General features: G+C 41.2%; 1 protein-coding gene across 1 annotated transcript; it reads left to right on the forward strand.

Moving 5' to 3' along the window:
• The first annotated feature begins 13,534 nt into the window (after positions 1 to 13,534).
• On the forward strand, positions 13,535 to 21,541 carry LOC126567567 (esterase B1-like). Its single transcript, XM_050223784.1, has 4 exons — positions 13,535 to 13,816; positions 13,894 to 14,148; positions 15,396 to 16,426; positions 21,298 to 21,541. The coding sequence occupies exons 1-4, from the start codon at positions 13,535 to 13,537 to the stop codon at positions 21,539 to 21,541; spliced, it is 1,812 nt and encodes a 603-aa protein (XP_050079741.1).
• Positions 21,542 to 22,822: the final 1,281 nt, after the last annotated feature.

A 22,822-nucleotide genomic window follows, 5' to 3' on the forward strand; every position in this document is an offset into this window, starting at 1 on the left:
TCAGTTCCGTCATACTTTCCGTGCCTTTTCAGTTGAAGTTTTGTCGGTACTTTATTGCTGTGTCATTTGCATTAAGGTAGCGGAGTTTTGTGCTTTCGTGCCTGCCTGCCTGTGACGAATGTGACATATTTGGTGCATGGTAAATTGAACCAAAACCGAGTTGAGTGTTTTTTACTACTGTGTAAAGTTGTTGTGCGGGGTATTTTGACTTCCTTCAACGCTTAAACACCGGATCAGAGTCCTTTAACATTGAGGTCCTGAGAGGGGAAATCGGATTTGGATCCATATGTAGGACACAAATAAAATTCATCCCACAAACTAGAGTACGAAAAAGAGAGCCAGCTCTTCGATTGGAAGGATAGATATCAATCTAAGCGCACACGAACGTAAACGTACATAAAAAGAAAAGCTTTTCTGTAGTTATCTTCAACAAGAAAAAAGACGATGAAGGAAGACATTTTGAGGTTATAAATTCTAGTCCATAAAACACGTCGAGCGTTAAGTTAGAAGTATAAGAGATATGTTATGAGGTTAGAGACGTGTTAAACTCGAATTAGAACGTAAGCTCGTCCGATGTCGACCGATTCTTTTGGACATCTCCTATATCAAGATGGCGGAATATCTTCTAAAATGGTCTTGCTACGTTGTTAGTATGTAATGGAGACCGAATGCATGTCTACGATGGCTACTTAGCGCATCCAATGTTTTATAGCCCTTCCAGCACTTTACTACATTCCCTAAGCCCCACTTCTAGCAATGGAAAACCCAAAAATAAAGAAACCCTAAATTATGTCGCTACGTGTAACACACCTGATCGATAGACATCTCACCCTATCGCTCGATAGACAATAGTATGCCCTTATAAGGTGTTAAAGTTTCTGATCCATCAATGGAAGATATGTGTTGTCACCCGGCTAACACGGCGACTGCGGCTGATGCATCGTGACTCATCACCCTGACTAATTGACGACTCACTCCAGCAAGCTCCTGTCGGCAAGTTCCGGTGATTTCTACACCTCGCAATAATTCCACCGTAAGCCGGCTACGCTTAAGAAAACCGTCATCAACCGAGAGCTGGATTATGATGGTACACGGACCTGTCGATGAGTTTGCACCTTGATTGTCCTTGGTGCAGTTTAATTGCATCTCCGTTTAGTGGTGTATCTCTGCATCTACATCTTTTTGTCTTTGTGTCTAATTCGATTCGAATTTATGCTTTCCGAGGAACTGTTTCAAATTACGCACGAATTATCGTGTACGAATGCTTCAAGATTCGATTGCTAGTCTAGGAAGCTGGAATAGGCAAATCGCTTTTGCATTCCTCCCTTTTAAGTATAGAAGGGGTGTGTCTTCCTCGTGTATGTGTGTGTGAGTGGTATGGCAAAACTTCACCCTGGTGGGGGCTTGTAATGCATTTCAATCGGCCAATCCGGTATTAATATGCGAGCGTTGCACGCGTGATTCATTTCGCTGCACTACCATCAGCTGTTATGAGACGTAGTTCCCTGAGAGATCGGGAGACCTTCAGGCGAGGGCTGATCGGTTCGTCGACTGGTCAATGAGTCAAAGCGGAACCTGGCAGAAGAAGGTGGGAATTTCGGTAAGTTCCGATTTTTCCACGGAGATAACGACGCACGATTAAAGGTGACAATCTTGTAGAAGTCAAATGCATGATCAAATGATCATGAAGTTTTGTGAAACAGGTTCCTGCTACAAGATCAAGAATTGTTCAGGTTGGCATTAGCCGAGACGCGAATGTATGCAGATCTATGCATATATCCAGCCCAATCAAGTTGACCCGCTGGCGAGTTATCAGTTCTGTGAACCGGTTTGCCCAATGTGGGTCACCATCACATCACTCACGGAGGCTCGTCGAATCTTCACTATTCCTCGCACGACACTGTGCGATCTGGGAACGAGTGAGTCACTTATCTGTCTCACTATTGCTGTCCGTTACCCGGGCCCGGGCCAGATATTGAGTCATATTGTTTGGGGCTCCCTACTACATTGGTGCTGCTCGATCGTCGTTTCTCTTTCGCTCGTGTTGTGTTTGCAGATTGCATTGAGAAAGGGATTTCTCGTGGCGCGTGGCTCGTACTACGGCCATGGCTACGTAGTAAGACGATGCGTAAATTATTTTGATAATTGTTCGGCGGGGCGCTCGTCGATCGGGTTGATCGGGGACGAAGTTGCACTGGGTATTTCCTCCCAATTCGTCTGGTTCTGCCAACTATACAACTCGTTGACGGGACGCGCACCGGCACAGTACTTGACTGACTCTACGACCTCATAGATCTCTGCAGCAGCATCTCGAGAGTTTCGCGCGCGCCACAAGTGTCACGAGTGTCGAAGACGAACTGTTTACTAAGGTGTTCTCAGCGAAATTCAGAGCAATACAGAATGGGCAAAGTTGAGCAAAAGAAGCCGAAAGGATGTTTCGCACAGTGTATGGAGCCGATACTTTGTAGGTTAGTAGTTGGAAAGTGGAAAGTGTTTGTGTGCGTGTGTGTGTACGTGTGAGTACTAAGCAAATTGTATCTCGTCTCTCTTCCAGCTGTTACGGTTGCATGGCACGATTGCTGACCAATGTGTTCCTGTGTGTGCTTACGTGTTTTCTGGTGTACGTTGGCTTTCTCCATTTTCTACGCGGCAAGGAAGCAGGTGAAGCGTTTAAGAACGCATTCCGAGACTTTGTTGGGATCTTCTGGAGCAGTTCATGAGCTATACAGCACAGCATGATCATCTACCAAACGAATGCTATAAGTGATAAGTGGATAAAAGAAGTGCTTAACGTTCTCCAAATAGTGCAAGTAAGAAGCAGTTATCGCATCACGTTTTTAAGTGATGTCAACAGCGAAGACAGGATGGCCGAAAGTTCGTAATTTCCTCTACCAAAGCTTTCTATAGAGAAACCAAATATCTCATATCAATCTCGTCAGACTCGGTGCCTTGGTGCATCGAAAAACAAATGGCACAGTTTCCACTGAGTGGAACACGGTCAAATGGCGTGTAAGTGTAGTTACGGATGAAGCCAGAGTTATTATACATTTGTATTTTTATACACACAAAACAAAGCGAGCGAGGTAAACGTGCAAATACCAAAGTGGTGCATAAGAAATGTTAAAAATAAACCCAAAAAGCAGTAAAGACATTTATTATTATACATTCAGCATGGGTCCACTTATGACGCCATTCCGTGTGATTAATTTGTGTGCTAAGTCTCGTGTGATAGTCCAAATTGTTATTTCACGAAAAAACCTCGATACTCATAAATAAATTCTTTTCACAAAAAATTCAATGATCAAGTGTTGTGTTTGAGTTGGGTTGGAGTAAATCCCGTTTATGAGACAAGTTATTGATTGCTTATCGGAAAGAAAATTGAACCAGCCTTGCCTAATAGGTAGATACAAATATTTACTTTTGTTTATTGTTAACACTTCTAGTCTTCGTACAGCAAAGTATTTTTTGTAAAAGATGATAAGAAATAACGAAACGCAAAGTCATTAAGCCAGGTTTGGAGTTACCGGGGTGTTCGTGTCGCCGCATGGATCCTGTTGATTGTGGGTATGGGCATCGAAAACGTTTATTAAACGCACAAAAGTGTGAATTTATTTTGTTTTTCTGCTAATTAACAGATTCTACAGCCGTAGTGGTCGTGTCGCGGACACTATCGCTACATGTTTGATGATCTGTTTGCTGTTGTACGTTCTCTACGTGTGGTGGCATGGCAATAGATTTGGGGGTGGAATTTTAGGCATTTTTTAGTTAGATGGAAACTAGGATTTGTTGAGAGAGCAAAAGAAACACATCACCAAGGACAATTTGTGTTTTTATTGAAAAAACTGTCTTACTCTGACTCTGTCTGAATCTCAGGTCTGCAAAAGCCAGAAGAAGTGTCTCAAAGTGATCTCTGATGTGTGATTCAGCTTGTAAAGTGAAAGCGAGAAGCAAGGTCTCCGATATCTGGATACAAATATCTGAATCTAAGTGATATAAAGTAAACCTAGAGGAAGCTATGTCTTGCATGAGGCCAGTAGTGATAGTCGCCTCAACAACCTCAACACGGTCGAAGTGATAGTCGCGCCGATTTCTATCTATCTTGCTCCGAATAAAATCAAGTCATGGAAACCCAGAAACGGCAGGCCAAGTTCTCTCAATGCCCGATCATCAATAAAGGAGACCGATCAGGAGAACAAATCTCAACAGGGTCTTCAGTAATCAGTAGGATTGTCTATCTAACCATGTGGTATCTGTTAATTGCTGGTAGGATGTGGCAAGTCGTTGAACCAAGAATAAAAAGATGAGATGAGCTGATCAAACCAAGAAAAGACGCATTAGAAGACAATCATAACTAACGCAACTAATTGCGTTGATACATCTCTGTTGACACCAGATTGACATTGTGATCAGTTTCTCCGTCAGTTAAGTGGAGTTCAGCGTCTTGGTTTCATCTTTGATCCATCATCAAATGACGATTGATCAAATTGCATCAAATTGAGTATTGATGTGGCCCATGTACGATATCCTTTACTAGAGCTAGAGCTTCCTAATTAACAAAATGGTATAAAACTATAGAACAAAAAAAAGCTCCCTAAAGCTCTTTCTCTAATTTTTGTTATGCAAGATTTAGATAGAATTTATTTTACTCTTTGCACTTTTATTGTAATTATTTCTAAATAGTTTTTCACGTGAAATTGCATTTACTCTTAGGGCGGCTTATGATAACTATCTGTTATCGGTAAATTCCGTCATTTCGTCAAGGTTATTAAATTGTCAAGGAACGCTCGTACGATCATGATGATGGTGACGAAAAATGATTTACACAATTCTCTTGGCAAATTCTTTTCTATTTCATTCATTTAATCATACATTTCGTCATTTTCGAAATTATTTATCCGAATGCAATGCAATAACATGATAGACACGAAATGCAGGCAATTCGATTGCAAATAGACCGTTGTTCTGTGTTTCTCTTCCTGCTATGTTCATTGCTATTGTGTCGTGCTTCTCTAATTAATTTTTAACGAATTACTCACATTCATCAATACCACGTGTGATGCATTCCGATTCAATCGATCTAACACTTTGTCATGCAGCAGTGATTGAGTCTCATATTCACACCCTTTGCTCTAGCCCTACGAAAACATACGCACATTCAGATGATGAGCAGTGAATCATGGTTGACCAATGGCAGTCTCTATGTAGCTTCATTTGCTTGCGGCCAAACGACAAAAAAAAAAAAAAACACACACGTCCCAGCACACGAGAAGCAAGCTAATTTTGGCTGTAAACCAGTGTGCATTGCAACGCGAACTCTTATTTTATAGCTATGGATGGACCATCCCGAACAGGATTAGTCATATTTACAACCAAAAAAGAATTATCTCAGATTTGAGTATTTCCGGACGAAGGAAAGAAAAGAAATCCCTTGCGCCGTGTTTGAATTTTCCTGTGGTAAAATGCTGTAATAGAGTCGGTGGGATGTGTGATTCATGCCAGAAAGTGTGCGTACATATTGTCTAATCGCCTTTCTCTCCCAGCCCACGGTTTTATCCAACCGTATTATGGATGAGTAGTAGCGTGACATCGATATACAAACTTTAACCTTCAACCCAGGAAAGAAAGCAACAGAAAAAAGAATCACAAACAGAAAGTTAATAAGCAAAGCAAACATGATAACTTTTCTATAATGTGTACTAGAAACCCTCACGCTTTGAGGGGCACAAAAATGGAAAGCAATAGAAGACAAATATACCAAAAACCCCAACTAGAAAACAAAACAAAGGTCGTGAAAGAAAAGAAAAATCAAACAGAAGTTAAACGAAACGCACACAGAACGCAGTAAAGAAAAGGAAGCAAATCAAGAAACAGAAAAAGTTTAATTTTCACCCATCGGAAAGAAAAAAAAGTAACAGCAGGACTCCCCTTACTGGGAGTCCTTTAACGTAATTCTCCAACGGGAAGGCAAGCAGGCAGGCGTACAGGCAGGTTGGCATTGACTGATTTCTATGTTTATTTATGAAGTCGTCATGCTAAGCCTTAGCGCTCACCCTGTGTCCCGGTTTTCTCTATTTTCCCCCAGTTGTAAGCAGTCTGTACACGCATTATTCTCTTTGTTTCGAATATCGAAGCAACATTTGGCATTTTCGCTGACACCATTTCGCTTGGTCGATTTTTCTACGACGGCCCCAAAAAACCTGGAGCGAAAATGGCACCGATCCGTTACGCTAATCAACGCAAATCAACCGTCACACTGAGTACGGTGAACCAAACATTAAGGTTGATAATAGAAGAACATTGTGAGTGTTTTTTTGTTGTTTGGCTGTTTGTTGTAGATTTTCAAATTCAAAATAAAAGATGATAAGGCCACCCCATTCGAAGGACGAGTTCAGCTTTCGTTTGACACGTTTGCAAATATTTACACGCGCACGAACGCTGTCATTCTGATCATATCGCCAATGATTAGATTGGGAAGGTTCCACCTTTGGCCATTTGTGTGAAAAAAAGCGACATGATTAAAACATAAATTCCTCCTTCTTCTCTATTATCGTACTGTTTGCACGAGCTCTCGAAGCACTGTGGTCATACCTGGCCTGGGACGGGCAGGTTGTTTGATTAGCGAGCAATTAAAATTGTGTATTCAGTTTTGTTTTAATTATGTAGCAAATTGTTTTGACATTTTATTTCGTTGTTGTTGTGTTGGAAAATGAATAAGGAGTGGTAGGATAACGGGGACATGGAATCATGGTAGCAAACACTTCTCTAATAACAACAACATTTTCCCAACAGGGAGGGTCTTGCGGATTCATACTCCACGCACGATCGCAGAAGGTGGTCCATATCGTGGAATCCGTCACCGCAGCCATACACTTTAGTCTGAGCCACAGTTATACGCTCTAGATGAGCATTCGACATCAGTCGAGACATCATTCGTATGAACGCCCGGTCTACAGAGAGCCCATCGAACCAAGGCCGCAGGGACACTTGCGGAGAGATCGAGAAAAGGAAACGCCCGAGTGCATGCTCTGCTAGCAAGACAGGAAAAGATGCTGTGGAAACCGAAGGAACTCCTGGCCCGAGATTGATCAGTCGTAAAATGAGCCTTCTTGGACGCCTGTTTTGGCCGGTGAGTCTGTCTTCTCATTCCCGGAAACTCCACAATGAGAAGGGACATAAAATAAGCGAGATCCTGAACGTCTTATCGAGCATTGAGGCAAGCAGTTCTAGCAGTTCAGCAGGTGAGGAAATCCTGACTCTTAACAGCCATTGAGATCCTCAGCGCTTCAATAGAACTAAGACTATCTGACACAAGGAAGTACTGTTTGGAAGATCTGTAAACACTACATGGCTGAGGCAATTTGAAAAATGCTTCCGTGGACTCGCTAAAACACCGAAGCTTGTGCCCTCCACTGCGAAGGATCCATCAGTGAACTACCGGCTTATTTGGTCTAAATGACCATACTTGTTCATAAAAATGTCCGGTAGATCATTCGGTATCGCGCATAGAGGAATCGAGTGTCTCTGGAGAGGACTAGGATGCTCTTGTAGGGCAACAAAATCCTTGTAGATGCTTCTGATCATCAGGGACTTGATACTGAACAACGGAATATAAATTTGTGGATTGTTTGCAACATTTTATAATTCGTTTTTCTTTTTATTAAATATTTGTCCAACATTTTATTTATTTCTACTGTAAAGATGTTTTTTATTTTGATATTTTTTCGTTCTTCCGTTGTAAAAGTTCCTTCCCATTTTTACCCTATCCAGTTCAAGTCTTTTCTCCGAACGAAAAACATCCGGCAAAGGTGGCAAGACGCATTACGTCTGTAAATTAAACTCAAATTTCCAACTCTTGAAACATATCCCTGCCAAAGTTGCTACTAACTATCACTTACCACCGCTCTCAATCACCGCTTGCAGCACCGTACCCATGCCACTTTAAATTATATTTCTCAAAATCACCAAAGTTTGTTCCTCTCCCGGCACTAATTTCATCTCCATTTACAACTTCCACCTCGAAGTGTACGGCGTGTGCATAGTTCCCGAACGATACCTTTGCTCGTTTGAAAAAAAAAAACCTCGCAAGGAAGTACGAAACTGAAATGGCACCGAAAAAATAACCTCTGCACACAGCGGTACACAGTTTCACAATTACCAAACCGTGTGCACGGGTGCTTTACTTTTCCATTTGATCCATCCGCTTTCCTACGCTCCTTGGAAGGAAGCGGGGCAAAAGAAACTGGAAACCAACATTTCCGAAACATACATTCACGTACATACACGTAGCATGTTGGTAGAATTTTGTGGAAAATTTAATTTACTAACGGTTGAGCGCTCATTACGGATGGCGGCTGGTGGATGCAACGGTGAACTGAAAAAAAAACAGGGTGAGAAATACCTTCACGTACATTAAAATGGTACCACTGTGTACCGGCGAACTGTTTACACACCTATTTTTTATTACACTTTCAGAGGAACAAAAAAAAAAGACAAGTGGAATGCATGTGTGAGAAGGCACCAAAACCGGGTGGCAGTGGGCTGGTTCATCAATGAGAAAATTTATTACATACCACGGCGTCTGATCGTTTTACCAACAGCGCGTTGGTAAAACGATTCCGGAGGAAAAAGGGTAAAGTTGTGTAACATTTTAAATTCACTGTTTAACATATTTTATTATGAACTTGGTTTAGCTAAAAAATTGTTAACCAATAAAATGAAGCCAAAATACGTAGAGCTGGAAGAAGGAAGGAAATTTATCTAAGCTAGTTAAAATAAAGTCAAACATGCAGAAGATGCTCAAAATACTATGTAATAAATAACATTTATGAAAATCTCTAAAACATTCCCAACGGATTTAATGAACAGAGGATAAATGAATGAAATAGATGAAAAAATTCATGTAATATTCATTCGGCAATTAATTTACAATCATACAAGCAACGGAACACAAAGCGTGTATAATAGATGAAATAAAGAACTATCCGAATAAATAATTACAAATAAAAATTAATGAAAATTAATAGTAAAATTGTAAAAAGGTGCATAAAACTATTAGAAACTGTTTTTAAAAATTCAAAATCATACGGAATAAAATTGACTATTTGAGTTAAATAACATATACTCAAATAGAAAATAAAATTAGAAATCAAAACATAACAAAATCAAATAAACGATTCAATATTTTAGTTAACTTTAAGATATTAAAAAAATGAAACTTTTTAGTCTTCATTTATAGCAATATCATAAAAAAGAACCAGCAAATAAGAAAAGATAAAATCAAATCCAAACAAAAACAAAAGCACAAAAACAAACCAAAAAAGACAAGTTCTGATGATAAAAAGTAGCTTTAAAGAAACAATTTCTAAAACCTAGTGTTTTTTTAGGGAAAAGGACGTAAGATAAATTTAAACCTGGAAAGAAACACTTAAACTATGTTGAATAAAAAAAAAATTACTGAAAACAAAAAATTGCTGCTCTTGAAACATTGATAAAATGAAGAAAATATAAAAAATAGTATTTAAAATTTAACAAACAATGCAGTCTAAGAATTCATTTGTAGTAAAACAAATAATGGCAAACAAGTAGTAGAGAAGAAAATATTGTAAATCAGCATAAAGAGTGTTGAACCGAGCTAAACTAGAGGTATCTGATTGAACAGCTTACTGACCCCTATTAAAGTCTAGCACACCGAATTGACACTATCCAAAGCCGACGAAAGGTGATACCCTTAAACACGACCTGTATCAAACACTGACCGTACGATCGGTACATGTTTAATAAGTTTTGTGCACGTAAAAAAAGCACACACCCACACATCAGGAGCATTTCGAGTGTATCATTGTAATTTAATAACCTGTCCCATTGAAGGATCAACTCTATGGCGGAATACACGATATAAACGATAGATAAAGCATGGTTTTACTAGAGCAAGAAAGAAAAAGAAGGCATGTGACACCATACGAAAGGGACTCATTTGCTTCGGTGCGGTGCAAATGAAGCCGGTATTTTCAAATGTAACGTAAGCCACCAGCACTTTCCCGTACTCCGGTTTACTACCTTTCTAACGATTACCTTTCGTGTAATTTTCTCGCTTTGCCATCCCTTTCCCGGGGTTTTTTTTCTGTTGCTTTCACTGTTCTTTTACTAAAAACGTTAAATACCGGCAGAACCATCCTACTGAGGTGCACCAGCATTTACACACACTCACGCCCGGAATCCCTGTCCAACAAATAGCGGAACCTCCAGACACACAAATGAGCACGGTCACGAATGAGTATTTCGCTTAAGGACTCGACCGTTGACGATGACGACGCTTGTGGTTGGTGGTCCGTGTGTATGATGATGCCGAGGACATGCAAGACATGTAATTTGCTAATGGTAGAGGGCGTACTACGGACCAGAACACACACACACACAATGGAAGAAAAAAAAAACCGAAAAGAAAAGCGCTTTTCCAACATTCTCGCAAACGAAATAGAAGAGACGACAGGTGAAATTAGATAAGACCGGCCATGCCGCGTTGGGGAATGTGTTTAAAATTAATCGTACAGTCATCCCGGGCTACATATGGTGCTAAGCTACGACGGCTTTCATTCCTTCGTTTCTTCGCACAGGAATAATCAGAGAACCGGTAAGAAAAATGGTCCAAACTTGACGATTACGTACGATGTGTGTGTTAACCCATCGCACAGGAACCGGGGAACAAAAGCTTGTTGGCGAGCTCTTTAGTGGCAGAACTGCCTACGCAGCCAGGAAATGGAATAGAAACGATTGCTCTAATTGCTTGGAAAAGCTCGGTGAAATTACAAATTGATCCCCGAACCGACGGTGCGCAGGAATGTGTGCAATTTTGTCTTCGGGTTTTGCTGCCTTTCGCCCTGTGTGTGTGTGCGTGGGCGGCAGATGAAGCAAAAGGGTCGAGCATGGATCAAATTACGGGTTTGCTTTTATTCGGTTCTTTTATGAATTAAGATGTGAGGTTGAGAAATTTTCGAAACGTTTTCTATGTACAACACAAAACGTGGCTATAACTGCGACAGTTCAAGAACAGGTAAATGCTGATAGTAAGTTAATTCTTTAGAAGATTGAGAAAGACATCGAAGTAATAGCGAAGGGATAACCAGTAAAACCAGTAATATTACAATTATTTCGTTTGCGTTAATTCGTTTGTTAATTTATTTTTCTTTAGTTCGCTTTAGATTTTACTGCGATTCAGCAGTTTTCGCATCTCCTTTTAACTCTCGATAACTTCTATTAAAAATCCTTAATGTTTGAAGACTTTAAGACGTATTTTTAACTACGAAAACTTATCAAACTTTTATTTTGAAGTGGTCTGGTTTAGTGCATTTGAAAAAAAAACACTGGATTTTATTAGGCGGCAATACTTTTAAAATAATTTAAACGCAAATAACTTCAATAAAAGAAACTTAAATAAATGTTAATAAATAAAAAAAAAGATATATTTTGTATTGCCTTATCAATAAGATTATAAAATTTATTGAACACAAGTGGTGTTGACAATACGGCACTGGACCGTCATAATTAATTATAAATAAATAAATAAATAAATAAATGAATAAATATATTTAGTATTAAAAAAAGTCTCTTAAACAACTCTCAAAAAGATTCGTGTTGAGATTGATTGAAATATGTAACGCGCTTCAGATGTGATGTTACCCAGCAATTAGAGATGATTGTTTTAATGACTCAACCATTTCTCCTTCCAGACACTGGCAAGGGCAAATCATTGTTCGCACCATTTGTCGCTCTACAGTTTCAGAATCTGAAGAGAATTATTTGAACTATAAGACTTACAGCTCTTGAACTTTGTTCGTATTGTAGGAGAAAACCTCTAATATCATGCAGATAGTAAGTTGTTTGAGGAAATAAGGGTTATTCTAACATAAAATTAAGTCTGAATACTGAACGTTGATATTGAAAATTGCGCAAAATTAACATTTATTTTATGTAACGAATCTACTAGCTAGAAGCAGATTACACGGTACATCCGACCGAAGCAAACCGTGTTACAGTTGTGTTGTCATCACCAATTAAAGAGTTCAGAAGCGGGATAAATAATATCCTCGGGTGTTGAGAGCATAACAACCCCGACATTGATCTTGATTTTGCAGTGCACTCTTCGCAAGAAAAAAGGCAAGTTCTCAGCAAATGCTGGAGGGCACGCCGCTGGTACCTTGAATAAATCAATGAGTCACATTTGACTGATGATTATCTGGCTGCTTGAAGGTGCTTTAACATCGGTTCCTCGAAAGAGCCACCGACAAGATTTATGGGTTTCAAAAATTGCATCATGATTCGCCTGGGAATTAGTGGGCTCAGTTGTGTTTTTAATTGACAGCTTACGTCACGATAATGACACCAGTCTAAAGGATTTTGCCACTGATTTTTGTTGTTGAAATAAAATAATTTGAAATAAATATGTCTATGGCATACCGTGAGTACTGAAAATGAACTAGAAATAAGACAAGATCACACACAACTTTTCCTGCATAAATACATTTGACCATAAGACACTCCTTTGTTCGTCTGGCAGACGTTTCCAGCATTGCAAAACCGATCGCACACACATTCCTCCAGAGATATTGTACCGCAAAAACCCGCTGTACAACCACCATGCCTGGTTAACCTTCAGAATTCCATCCAGGCCTGCCGGCGTCCCCCTGACGTCATACGTCTGAACGTGCCGAAAGCGAGCTCTATCGCAAAACGGATTTGTATCGCCTTTCCGAAATGGTTCCCCGGGGATGCATAAAACAGAACATGATGCTCAACGAATTGTCCACGGAGTGTCGGAAGTTGCTAGCTTACACCTCGCCCTCGGTGGTATAAAGACAACAGTCAGCGATGATTTCGGATTTTCTTCACCGACACCCGTCGATACGGTTCGTTCAGTTCGGAGTGTTGGAGTGCCGACGGTCTACCAAGAACCCTGGTCTACCTCACTAGCTTCTTGCGAAAGGTCTCAACCCGAAATGTCATCAAACAAAATGCAACAAAACTTAACAAGCGAGTGTAATTGAATTGAAGATGTGTATGTGTGTGGCCCTTTTCGTGCTATGGCGTTGACGTATGAAATGCATCAGTACCGCTGGTTGGCGCTGGACTGATTTGAATTTCTGTCCCCAAACATCTTGACGGTGGACAGCGTAGAAGAAGCAGCAGCAGAAGCAGTGCAGGTGCATTACAAGGAGTGCCACAGAGCGTGCGTGTGTGTATGTGTGTGTTTTTTTTCTGTGTGCAAAACCGTTGACGCTGGTGCAATTGGCAGTCTCCGGGTATGGAAGACAGTTGCATTCGATGAAGAATTGCACCCGGGTGCAATTCGGGAGTGCTGGTTGCGGTTTCTTCGTGTAAAAGATTCTGATTGCGTTGTGTACGGTGTGGCCCGTGGACGGACACTCGGGGTCCATTTACTGCCCGTGCAACTGACATTGGAAAGGTTGAAAGTCTCGTTCGCTCCGGTCCAAAAGTGCATTCCCGAAACGGTTTAGCTTTCTTGGCTTGGCTAGCGCGAATGGCTAACGAACGATGGCCCACCGCAAAGTGTCGTGTGTTGGTGGTTGTGTCGATAACGCTCACGCTGCTGGTAACGCTTGTCGTGACACTGTCATCGGCTGGCTCATCGGCACATCGCGCCACGGCAAGTCATAATGATTCATCGCCACCGGATTGTATGGTGGCGTTCGATCGTGGTCTTGCCGTTGGTTCGCGGCGTCGTACGTACGGTGGGAAGACGTACTGTGCCTACGAGGGCATACCGTATGCACAGCCTCCGGTCGGTGAGCTACGATTTGAGGTTAGTTAGCAACTCCGCCGACGTTCCTCGCAACCGCTGTTGAATTTTGTGTGGTGTGATCGTTGTTTTCTTGCCAGGATCCACAACCGTACCATTTCGCGGGGGCCCGACTGTTTCGGAATGTCTCGAAAGCGTGCCCCCAAGCGTACGAAGCACCCGCGCACATGGATAAGCTGGAAACGAGTGAAGATTGTTTGTACCTGAACGTATACACGGCAAACGATGCGTTGGATGGTGAGCGGTGGCCGGTGATGCTTTGGATTCATGGCGGTTCGTTTGTGGTTGGATCGTCTGAGACGGACATCTTTGGGCCCGAGTTTCTGGTGGAGAAGGTAGGTGTAGGATAGTTTGTATGTGTGTTGGCAAAGTTGAACGGCTTTCATTGATGCCTTTATTGAGGTATTATTAAAGGTTTGAATATTTCAATGGGGTTCTAGACGAGTTAATTTTTTGCGAAATTTATAAGCAAAAGCCACCAAAGAAGAAAATAAACAGAGTTCGACACCCGGCGGTACACACAAAGGCAGCTCGATAAGTGAAAACACGAGCTAAAAATATAAAAATACTAATTGTGTGTAATTTTATTCTTTTTATTTTATTGGAAAAACATTTTTATCGTCCCGCCCGAGTTGTTTGGACAAGCGGCCGAGTTTGTTTTGGAAAAAAAGTAGAGAGGTTTTTATGAAACAATTCCAAAAATAGCTGAGTTTTGAATTTTGTTTGCAATTTTTGCTTTCAAGTGCTACCACAAGTTCTTTAACGCATTTCATTTCACTGTGCTTGGGTTGCAATTAATTGTATTTGGTAGAGACGATAGTGGCGGACGTCTTCACACCGAAGGACCGAAATCAAACCCCATCTGGACCGTACTTTTGCAGCGAGGACTGAGTATCCAACTACTTGGTATCAGCAATTCTAGTAAGCCATACGATAGCCGGCGAGACCTTTAGAGGTCGTTAAGCCAAGAAGAACTGGGTGAAAATATAACGTAAAACCAGATTTCGTATATTTATGTTAGGTACTTTATTAATTCAGATAACCTTAAAGCAGGCACAACCATTTGTTGAGGTATTTATTCTGTTTAAAATTTCTTTGTTTTACTTTATTTTTATTTATTATTAGGTTTGACGGCGTGTCGCCGTGTTCTTTTACTTTACTACATCTTGAGTTATAAAATTATTATTTCTAAAACCAAATATTTTTAAAGATTTAATAGGCATAAATAGGTAAGTAAAGTAAATTTGGAATACTGCTATCAGGAAATTAATTAATTTCCAGTATATTTGTTTGTAAAATAGTTTAGATTGCATTGTTTTATGATTCTTCTTACTAAAAGCACTGTTCTGTTGTTTAAGTTACAAGAGCTTCGTTGTTAAACACAATTAATTTAAAAGGAATTTAAATTTTACCCTTAACCAGTAAGCCGCTAAGCTGACAATCGGATTGCGCTAGGCTCGGTAGCCTCGTAACCATACACGTCATGCTCGATAGGCACGACAGGTTTGGGGCTGGTGGGTTTGGGATGATCAGCCCCAATGTTCAGGATTATGACTAATCGCACCAATCGCTCTTCCTGCAGGGCATCATCGTGGTAACGTTCAACTATCGTTTGGCCGCACTCGGTTTCCTCTCACTTCCGGACCTCGGCATAAACGCGAATCTGGGCCTGCTGGATCAGCTCGAGGCACTGCGTTGGACCGTTCGGAACGCTATCCACTTCGGTGGTGATGCTGCCCGCGTAACGCTGTGCGGTTGGAGTGCCGGGGCCGCTTCGGTGACGTATCATCTCTACTCACCCGCTGCCAAGGGTCTGTTCCATAACGCGATCATCATGAGCGGCAGCATGACGCAATCGTGGGCGTACACGTACGATCCGGGGCGGTGTGGGCGAGAGTATCTGCGGAAAAATGATGCCACCAGCCGCGAACAGCTCCAGTCCCGGCCGCTCGCCCAGCTGATGGCGGCCGAGCAAGGATTTCACATAAATTTCTTCTCCCTGTACTACTACTGCTTCCTGCCGTCCGATGACAGCTATCGGCCGGAGCCGGACTTACGGATCGTTGGACGGGATCCGTTCGCGCGTGTACGCACCGGCCCACCGGAAAGTGACGTACCGCTGTTGGTCGGTTACACGACACTCGAGCACGGGAACCTTTTTCTCGAGCGTGACTTTGCGCACACCTCGCCCAACTTTCCGAACGATAACGCGACCATTCAGACGCTGCTGGAAGATTACCTTGATCGCCAGGCACGGTCCAACAGGTCAGTGTCGAGGCGTCGCTTCTATCAGGAGCTAGCGTCGTTGGCAGACATTATCTACGGCATACAGTACTTCGTCCGGCACGCGGCCACTCACCAGCGGGCACCAGTGTATCGGTATCTGTTCGCGTACGATGGTGCATTCGGGTACGCGAAGCACTGGTACTACCGGAACGAGATAGGGCGGCCGGATTTGCCCGGCCCGATGCATGGTGACGAGTTGGGTTATCTGTTCACGCCCTACCTTTACCGTGGGCGCCGGTGGCAGGATATCGATGGGAAGGCGTATCGAACGGAGCGTCGTGTACAGCGCCGGATGCTACGGCTGTGGTGCAACTTTATCAAATATGGGTAAGTTTCGGTGGATGTGCAATGCGACAGTTTCATGTGCAATGCTCATCAATCATTTCAATTTGGCGTGTAGTCGGATGGTGCATAGTGGGACGTGGTTCTTGGGCTTAATTTTTGCTTTAGTTTTCTGTATTCAGCCAGTTTTTGATCGAAAAATTCTTTACGATGAGTTGGTCTGCTTTAAAATATGAACATTTTTCAATTATTCGATGGACAAATCATTATAATTTCAGCTTTCAAACTAAATAGAGATAAAATCGTACATTATTACCAAAAAGTAACTCATTTACTAGCTAGCAACAGCAGAAAAAATACAATTGGGACAGCTTAATCGCCTAAAAGTATGCAACTAGTGCTGCAACATGTTTATCAATAGTCAACATGTTTGAAAAAGCGTGTTTAGCAGAAATAGATGCGATTAATAATTTTCAATTTGGCAAACAACTATTTAATTTTGAAATAAGAATTTTTTCTCCTGTTTTACCGAAGAATCAGCACTCATTCTTCATTGTTTTATTTGGCCAGTTTTATTTTTGAATGCTGACTATCCACCTACGTGGTACAGGCATCGTGATTGTCGTGATTAAGATGATGATTATCGTGATTAAGATTTCTGAAATGAAGCAAGAAAATGGACCTTTTGCATTGACACACGTAATCCAATTATCCATCACCTTCGCAAAATGGATAATCCCATTTTTGGCCACCTATAGCTTTGCCCTTTGTCGCGTACATGCAGTGGTATCACTTCCGCTGTCTCTGCACCATAACAGCATGTCAAAGAGCATATAAACAAACAAACAAACATACCAAACAACCCGACAAACTTTCACAAGTAATTGAACGCACATCACATCACAAAACCCGAAGCATCGGGAAGTGTATCTCCCGTGAGCTCCGTGACAGATACTTAATTGAATCATGTGAACCCAACACAAGGCACCGGGGCACCGGGGGCGAGCCTTTTGCTGGGAGGGTTAATTTTGTGACGGTAGCCCGCGCGGCTGTATCGTGTGGGCTGGACTGGATGTTGAATTATATTTGCTTTATTCATACGCGCGCTTTATTTGCGCATTTCAAATGCAAATACTGTCGCCCGGCGCCCGGTTGACAGGCGAAGTATCGAATCCATCCATCAGTGGTTGAAATTGGAGCCAGAGACAGGCCAGACCATCGGCACTGCGGCAGCAAGGATGCTTCTGCTGCTGCTGAGTGTAATCAATCATCGACCGGTAAGCCATCGGAGTGGATGGTACAGTATATTGGGTGGTGCTCTCTTGGGTACCCCGCAGTGATGCTGAGCGTGGTTCGGTTTTAATCAAGCTGAATGAGAAGCTTACCGTTTTTGTGTTGCGTGAAGAGTGTAAACCGCAACCATCTTATGCCTGGAGTGAAGCATCTCAAGAAGGATTCAAAAGTCATTAAATTTTGTAAGAATAGGTATCAAATTGATGCATACGGCGATGGTACAGGGAATGGCGTTGTGAATATTTTATTATTTGATGGGAAGTTTTGTAACATGGAAGTCATCTTGAGCATGGAATAATGATGTATTTTTAAAGTAGTACAGTTTTAACTAAGAGATACGAAGAGACTTATCAAAATAGTACAATCTATTGCGCCATTATGCCAGTTATTGGGGCAACGCCTAAATCTATGCAATGTTTTCAAATATTCTCCACGATAAAGGACAAAGTGTAACTTAAATTGTGTACAAAAGCAAATGACGATCATGCCAGCAAACTCTTTATCAGTATAGTCCATTTTTCTGGAAATAATAATGCAAACTTGTAGATATTCCGTGAAAAAATTTAAATTAGAGCTCATGAGGAATTAGTGAACAATGTGATTGAAGAGTAAATCGAAAAAAAAGTAATTTTATTAGCACCGTTTTAAAAATTTAGTAAATTATTTTTCATCCTCCCTGTATGCAATCAGGTCCACAAATTCCTCTTTTTTAAGTATTGAAGAGCTCTTCAAACGTTCCAAATTTCATGATGCTGCTTCAACCGTATTTAAGAGTTAATTGTTTCTTTTCAACAACTGCTCAAAATCCAGCTAAGTGATGAATTGATTCGGAAAAAAGAATTACATTACGCTTCCGGAACCTTTTTAACGCTTCCTTCAGCAATACTTTGTAGACCTCATCATTTCCGGCGTGTTGACGTTGGCAATTTTGAAGCGCATTTTATTTACGAACAATTTCTAGGCTGGTTACGCTTGATTTTGTCCATCTAAACTACACCCTGGTGCTATCGCAATCGCGCACCGACACGGCTGACGGTGGCCTGTGGTGCGGGAAATCATTTTCATACGCCCTGGTGGAAGATTTTTCTCGATGCGTCAATTTAAATACGACTCTGGTAGGGATAGGGAGCCCCTCCAGCAAGGCTTACTGTTTAGATAACTCATTTTGCATTTATTGCCAAGCGGCAGGCATAAAATAAACGAAGCAGACGAAATCAAACAAAACAAGCGCTAATGCGATTTGTGTTTGCGAATCAATCGCTGATGGACTTTGGCTTGATACGTTAGGTAGGGTGGATTTTTGGAAATTCGCTACTTGGTGTGAGCTGGAGCTGGTAGGGTACGAAACAAATTGACCTTCGTTTTGCTTGACAGATGAGTGGTATCGCTGTTAAAATACGTGCCGGGAGGGATTTTTCACAATATTTTGGCACAATCAAACCGGTAACTGGTTAAATGAAAAGCGAAAGGGCTGGTCTGCCGGTTAGGATAAGGTTAAAGAAGGGTTAGAAAGGGTAAAATCAGGAACCATTTGCAACGATTATTTTCAACAGAATGATTAACCTCTAGCACAGTTTAAAACCAATATGCAAAAACCAGACGAATACATGTTCATATCGTTGCATAGTGTTAGGCAATTACTTATGTATGCTTTTTATTATACATTTGCCTGCATTTAGACAAATTATACTTGTTTCTGGAAAACACAAAAATAAGTCTATTTGCGAGTATAATATAATTGAAAATTTAAATACAATATATGAAAAAAAATGTAATAACCCGAACGAAGAATAAAAATCAATTCAAACGAGAAAGGTTGTAATGAAACCAACCTCTGGATTGTTTCAACGTCCAGCCAAAGGCATAAAAGAAATTCAAACAGAACGACGTTCAAATTGAGCTACGGAATTACTACTACTATATCAGGGACTTCATTTCTGTCCCAGCTACCTACGAACTGGAAACATTCGAGGGAAGAAAAGGAGCGTTTTTTATCCTAATTTTATTTGTTCCCTGCCGAGTCCGGCTAGAAGTGGGCTCGTACCTTAGCTAATTTAATGGACCAGTTAGGGTTTTGGGCTAGGGAAAACTGATGATCCCCAAACAAGGGCACCGCATGCAGTTCACGGCAGGCATCTTCAAACATTCCTCTGGCCCTTCGTCCGAAGAATTTGTCTCTATCAATTCACCATTGTTATGCGATTGCTCTATCCGTTTTGGGGAGGCAATCTAGCACGAAATGGCCACCATTATTACCTTTTGTGTAGGCTTAAAACATTGGGCGGAAGCTTAGGCGCTATGCTCCCTTCTTACTTTAGTTCGATCGCAAACTAGTCATCATTTTCCGGCTGCCGCCAGCAGAGCAAGATGAGCGCGTTCCGGCCAATCGTAATGGCGTCGACAAGCAGCAGCACGTTCAATTTTCAGTTTTCAATTTTTCCAGAAGGAAGAAAATGGAGGAAATCACTGTAAATTGGCCAATTTATCTGTGCACCCTCACGTTCCCTTCCTACTTACCACAATACCCTTTTCTTTAAAAAAATTCTTCAAACAAAAACTTGCTCGCTTGGCGTATTGTTTGCAAGCGATCGAGGGCTACCAAGGGCAAACGTTGGCAATTGATAAATTTCATGAATATTCAAATCGCTTTCGAATGCACCCGTTCAATCCGTTTTCATGTGTATGTTTGAGAGAGAGAGAGGAGAAAGAGAGAGGGAGATTCGATTGTGGCGTTTTTGTGTGGAATCGTAGAAAAAAACTTGTTCCTTTTTGTCGGTGAATGGTTTAAAAAAAGGGGTAAAGTATGCTTTCGGCACGGAAAAAAGCTCGTAAGACGCTGCTCTACACTCGATTACGAACCATTACACAAATTTGTCATTCTTTTCCGAGGGAAATCTTATCCTGAATCTTGGGGAGGTTTTTTTTTAGTGCTGAATTCGGTTTCGGTTTTCGTTTCATTTTTTCTACAGTGATTGTAATAAAAATGTGGTTTTAAAATTCGAGTTTTAAATTGTTAGTATTAACTTTTATTGATGTAATATACAACATTTTAAACCCGCTCCATTTCACACTGTTTAAAAATGTCTGGACAACTTCGAAAATTATATCCACGATAAGAAATATTCATATGAAGTATTCCTTTACAGAAATCAATCAATGCAGTTCATTTACCAAAATAGCCTGCGCCATAAATAACCAACAATAACCCAGAAAACAACAACCAACTGACATTTAATCAAGTTTTAAATTTATTCAGCACACTGTACGCGGAATCGGTAAAGATTTTCCAAAACTTCCCATCCACCGTTTCAGCTTGCGGTGTCGAGTTACGTTGGAGTTACGATGCTTTTCCGCGATTTCCTTTCCACAAAACGAAACCCTCACTCCGGAAGTGGAAATGAAAAATACACTTCACTCGTTAGGTTCACCATATCGACACGAGATCGACTTTCGGTGTCGTATGTTTGGGGTGCAAGATTTGCTTTCCGCCCTCTTTTCGTCCTTACGAGTTTTCCCTAGAAGAATGTTCAAATATTCCGCTGTCACCGAGAAGTGATTTCTTATCCGATCTGATACAGTGTTTTCCTTTACTTCCATGCTTTTCTTTTTTATTCGCGCTGCAGAAATCCAACGCCGGCAACCTTGAAGGCAGAAAACGTTGGGCGGCGGGTCGTCCGATGGTATCCTTACAATGATCCGATTCCGGAACGGGCCCACCATTATCTGCGGATCGATCGACGGATTCAGCTGCTGCCGGAAACGGATGATGAAAACCCGTTCCGGCGGCTTTGGGACCGTGTGTCCCGGTGTCTGTACGAGTTCGACTGTGAATTCTTAAGTACCGACAAACAGCCGAAGGAAGCTTGATAGTGAGTGCGTGTGTGAGTGCGAGAAAACGACGCAAAGGCGACCGAAAAAGCAACCCCCTCACCACTCACAATCTCCAATCCATCAACTGATGTATGCTAAGCGTGATAAAGAAGGGTCGTATCACGACGATATGCCGATCGATGAAAAAAAGAAACCGAACTCAAATGCAAAAGGAATCTCCATTCTGGTCGGAATTAGGATAATGCGTGCTTTATGCGTTGCCCGGCTCTTTATAATCCTCGGTTCGCCGGACAACGGCAGGTGAAATCATCGACGATAGCCGAAAAGCCGATCATGACAATGAATTCGGTTGTCCGTGTTAGTTGTGCAGGATGACTTTGCTAGGGTAGTCGAAAATAAAGAACGAGGACATATTGCAATTCTGGTATGAATGTGATGCTTTCTTTTTTGTTTGTCTGTTCACTTTTCTCCCATGGTTGAGCTGATTTGTCTATCGAAGATATCAAGCATAGTGATTGAGTAAAGGAGGGGAAAAAATAAGTTGAAGTACGACGTACGCTTTACAGCATCTTCTCATGATGTCCTTGTTCGATTACTGTAATCAATATGCATGAGTGTAATAAATTATCTGCAGAGAAACAATGAAGCATTGATTTTATTTTGGTTTTGTAAAGGCTTAAAGCGGTAAAGTTGACAAAGCATGTGCTCGTTGAGGTGATTTTTTTGACAATAATTTGAACATTGCCAAGGAATTTGATCTCAAAATAATTGTAACGATGATTGCAACGACCAGATTTTTTTTGTTAGTTATTTCATTGTTAATCACTTTATGAATCACATCACTTGTTTATGAAAAGTAAATCAAAAGATTGTACCAAAACCTATAAAAAATCATTACCTATGCTAAACGCCTAAAGGTAGGCAATGCGAAACAATGTTTTTCAGTTTACAAAGTCTTTGAGGCTTGGTTGCAGATGCCAGGGGTTTTGAGAAATGGGATGAGTTTTAGTTTTGCTTGGGTATTGTTTAATAGTAAATTGTCGATGTTATGATGAAGAGTAGATCGTTGCTGTTTACATACCAAGCAAAACGATTAAGATACGCTGAACTGTAACGAAGAAGCAGCGAAAACGAAGTACCCAACAGCCACACATTTGCCAAACAAATTATGGAAAAATGTTGGTTGGTGAGCAAAGAAAGTAATATAAATAAATACGCTCGAGAAGTAAAGGTGGACAAGTGGACAGACAATACGGCATACTGGACCGTCATAATCAATTGCAAACAAGTAAAGGTGGACAGTGCTGGGTTACAGCG

The sequence above is a fragment of the Anopheles maculipalpis genome, chromosome 2RL (assembly GCF_943734695.1).
Source record: "Anopheles maculipalpis chromosome 2RL, idAnoMacuDA_375_x, whole genome shotgun sequence".
Classification (NCBI taxonomy): domain Eukaryota; kingdom Metazoa; phylum Arthropoda; class Insecta; order Diptera; family Culicidae; genus Anopheles; species Anopheles maculipalpis.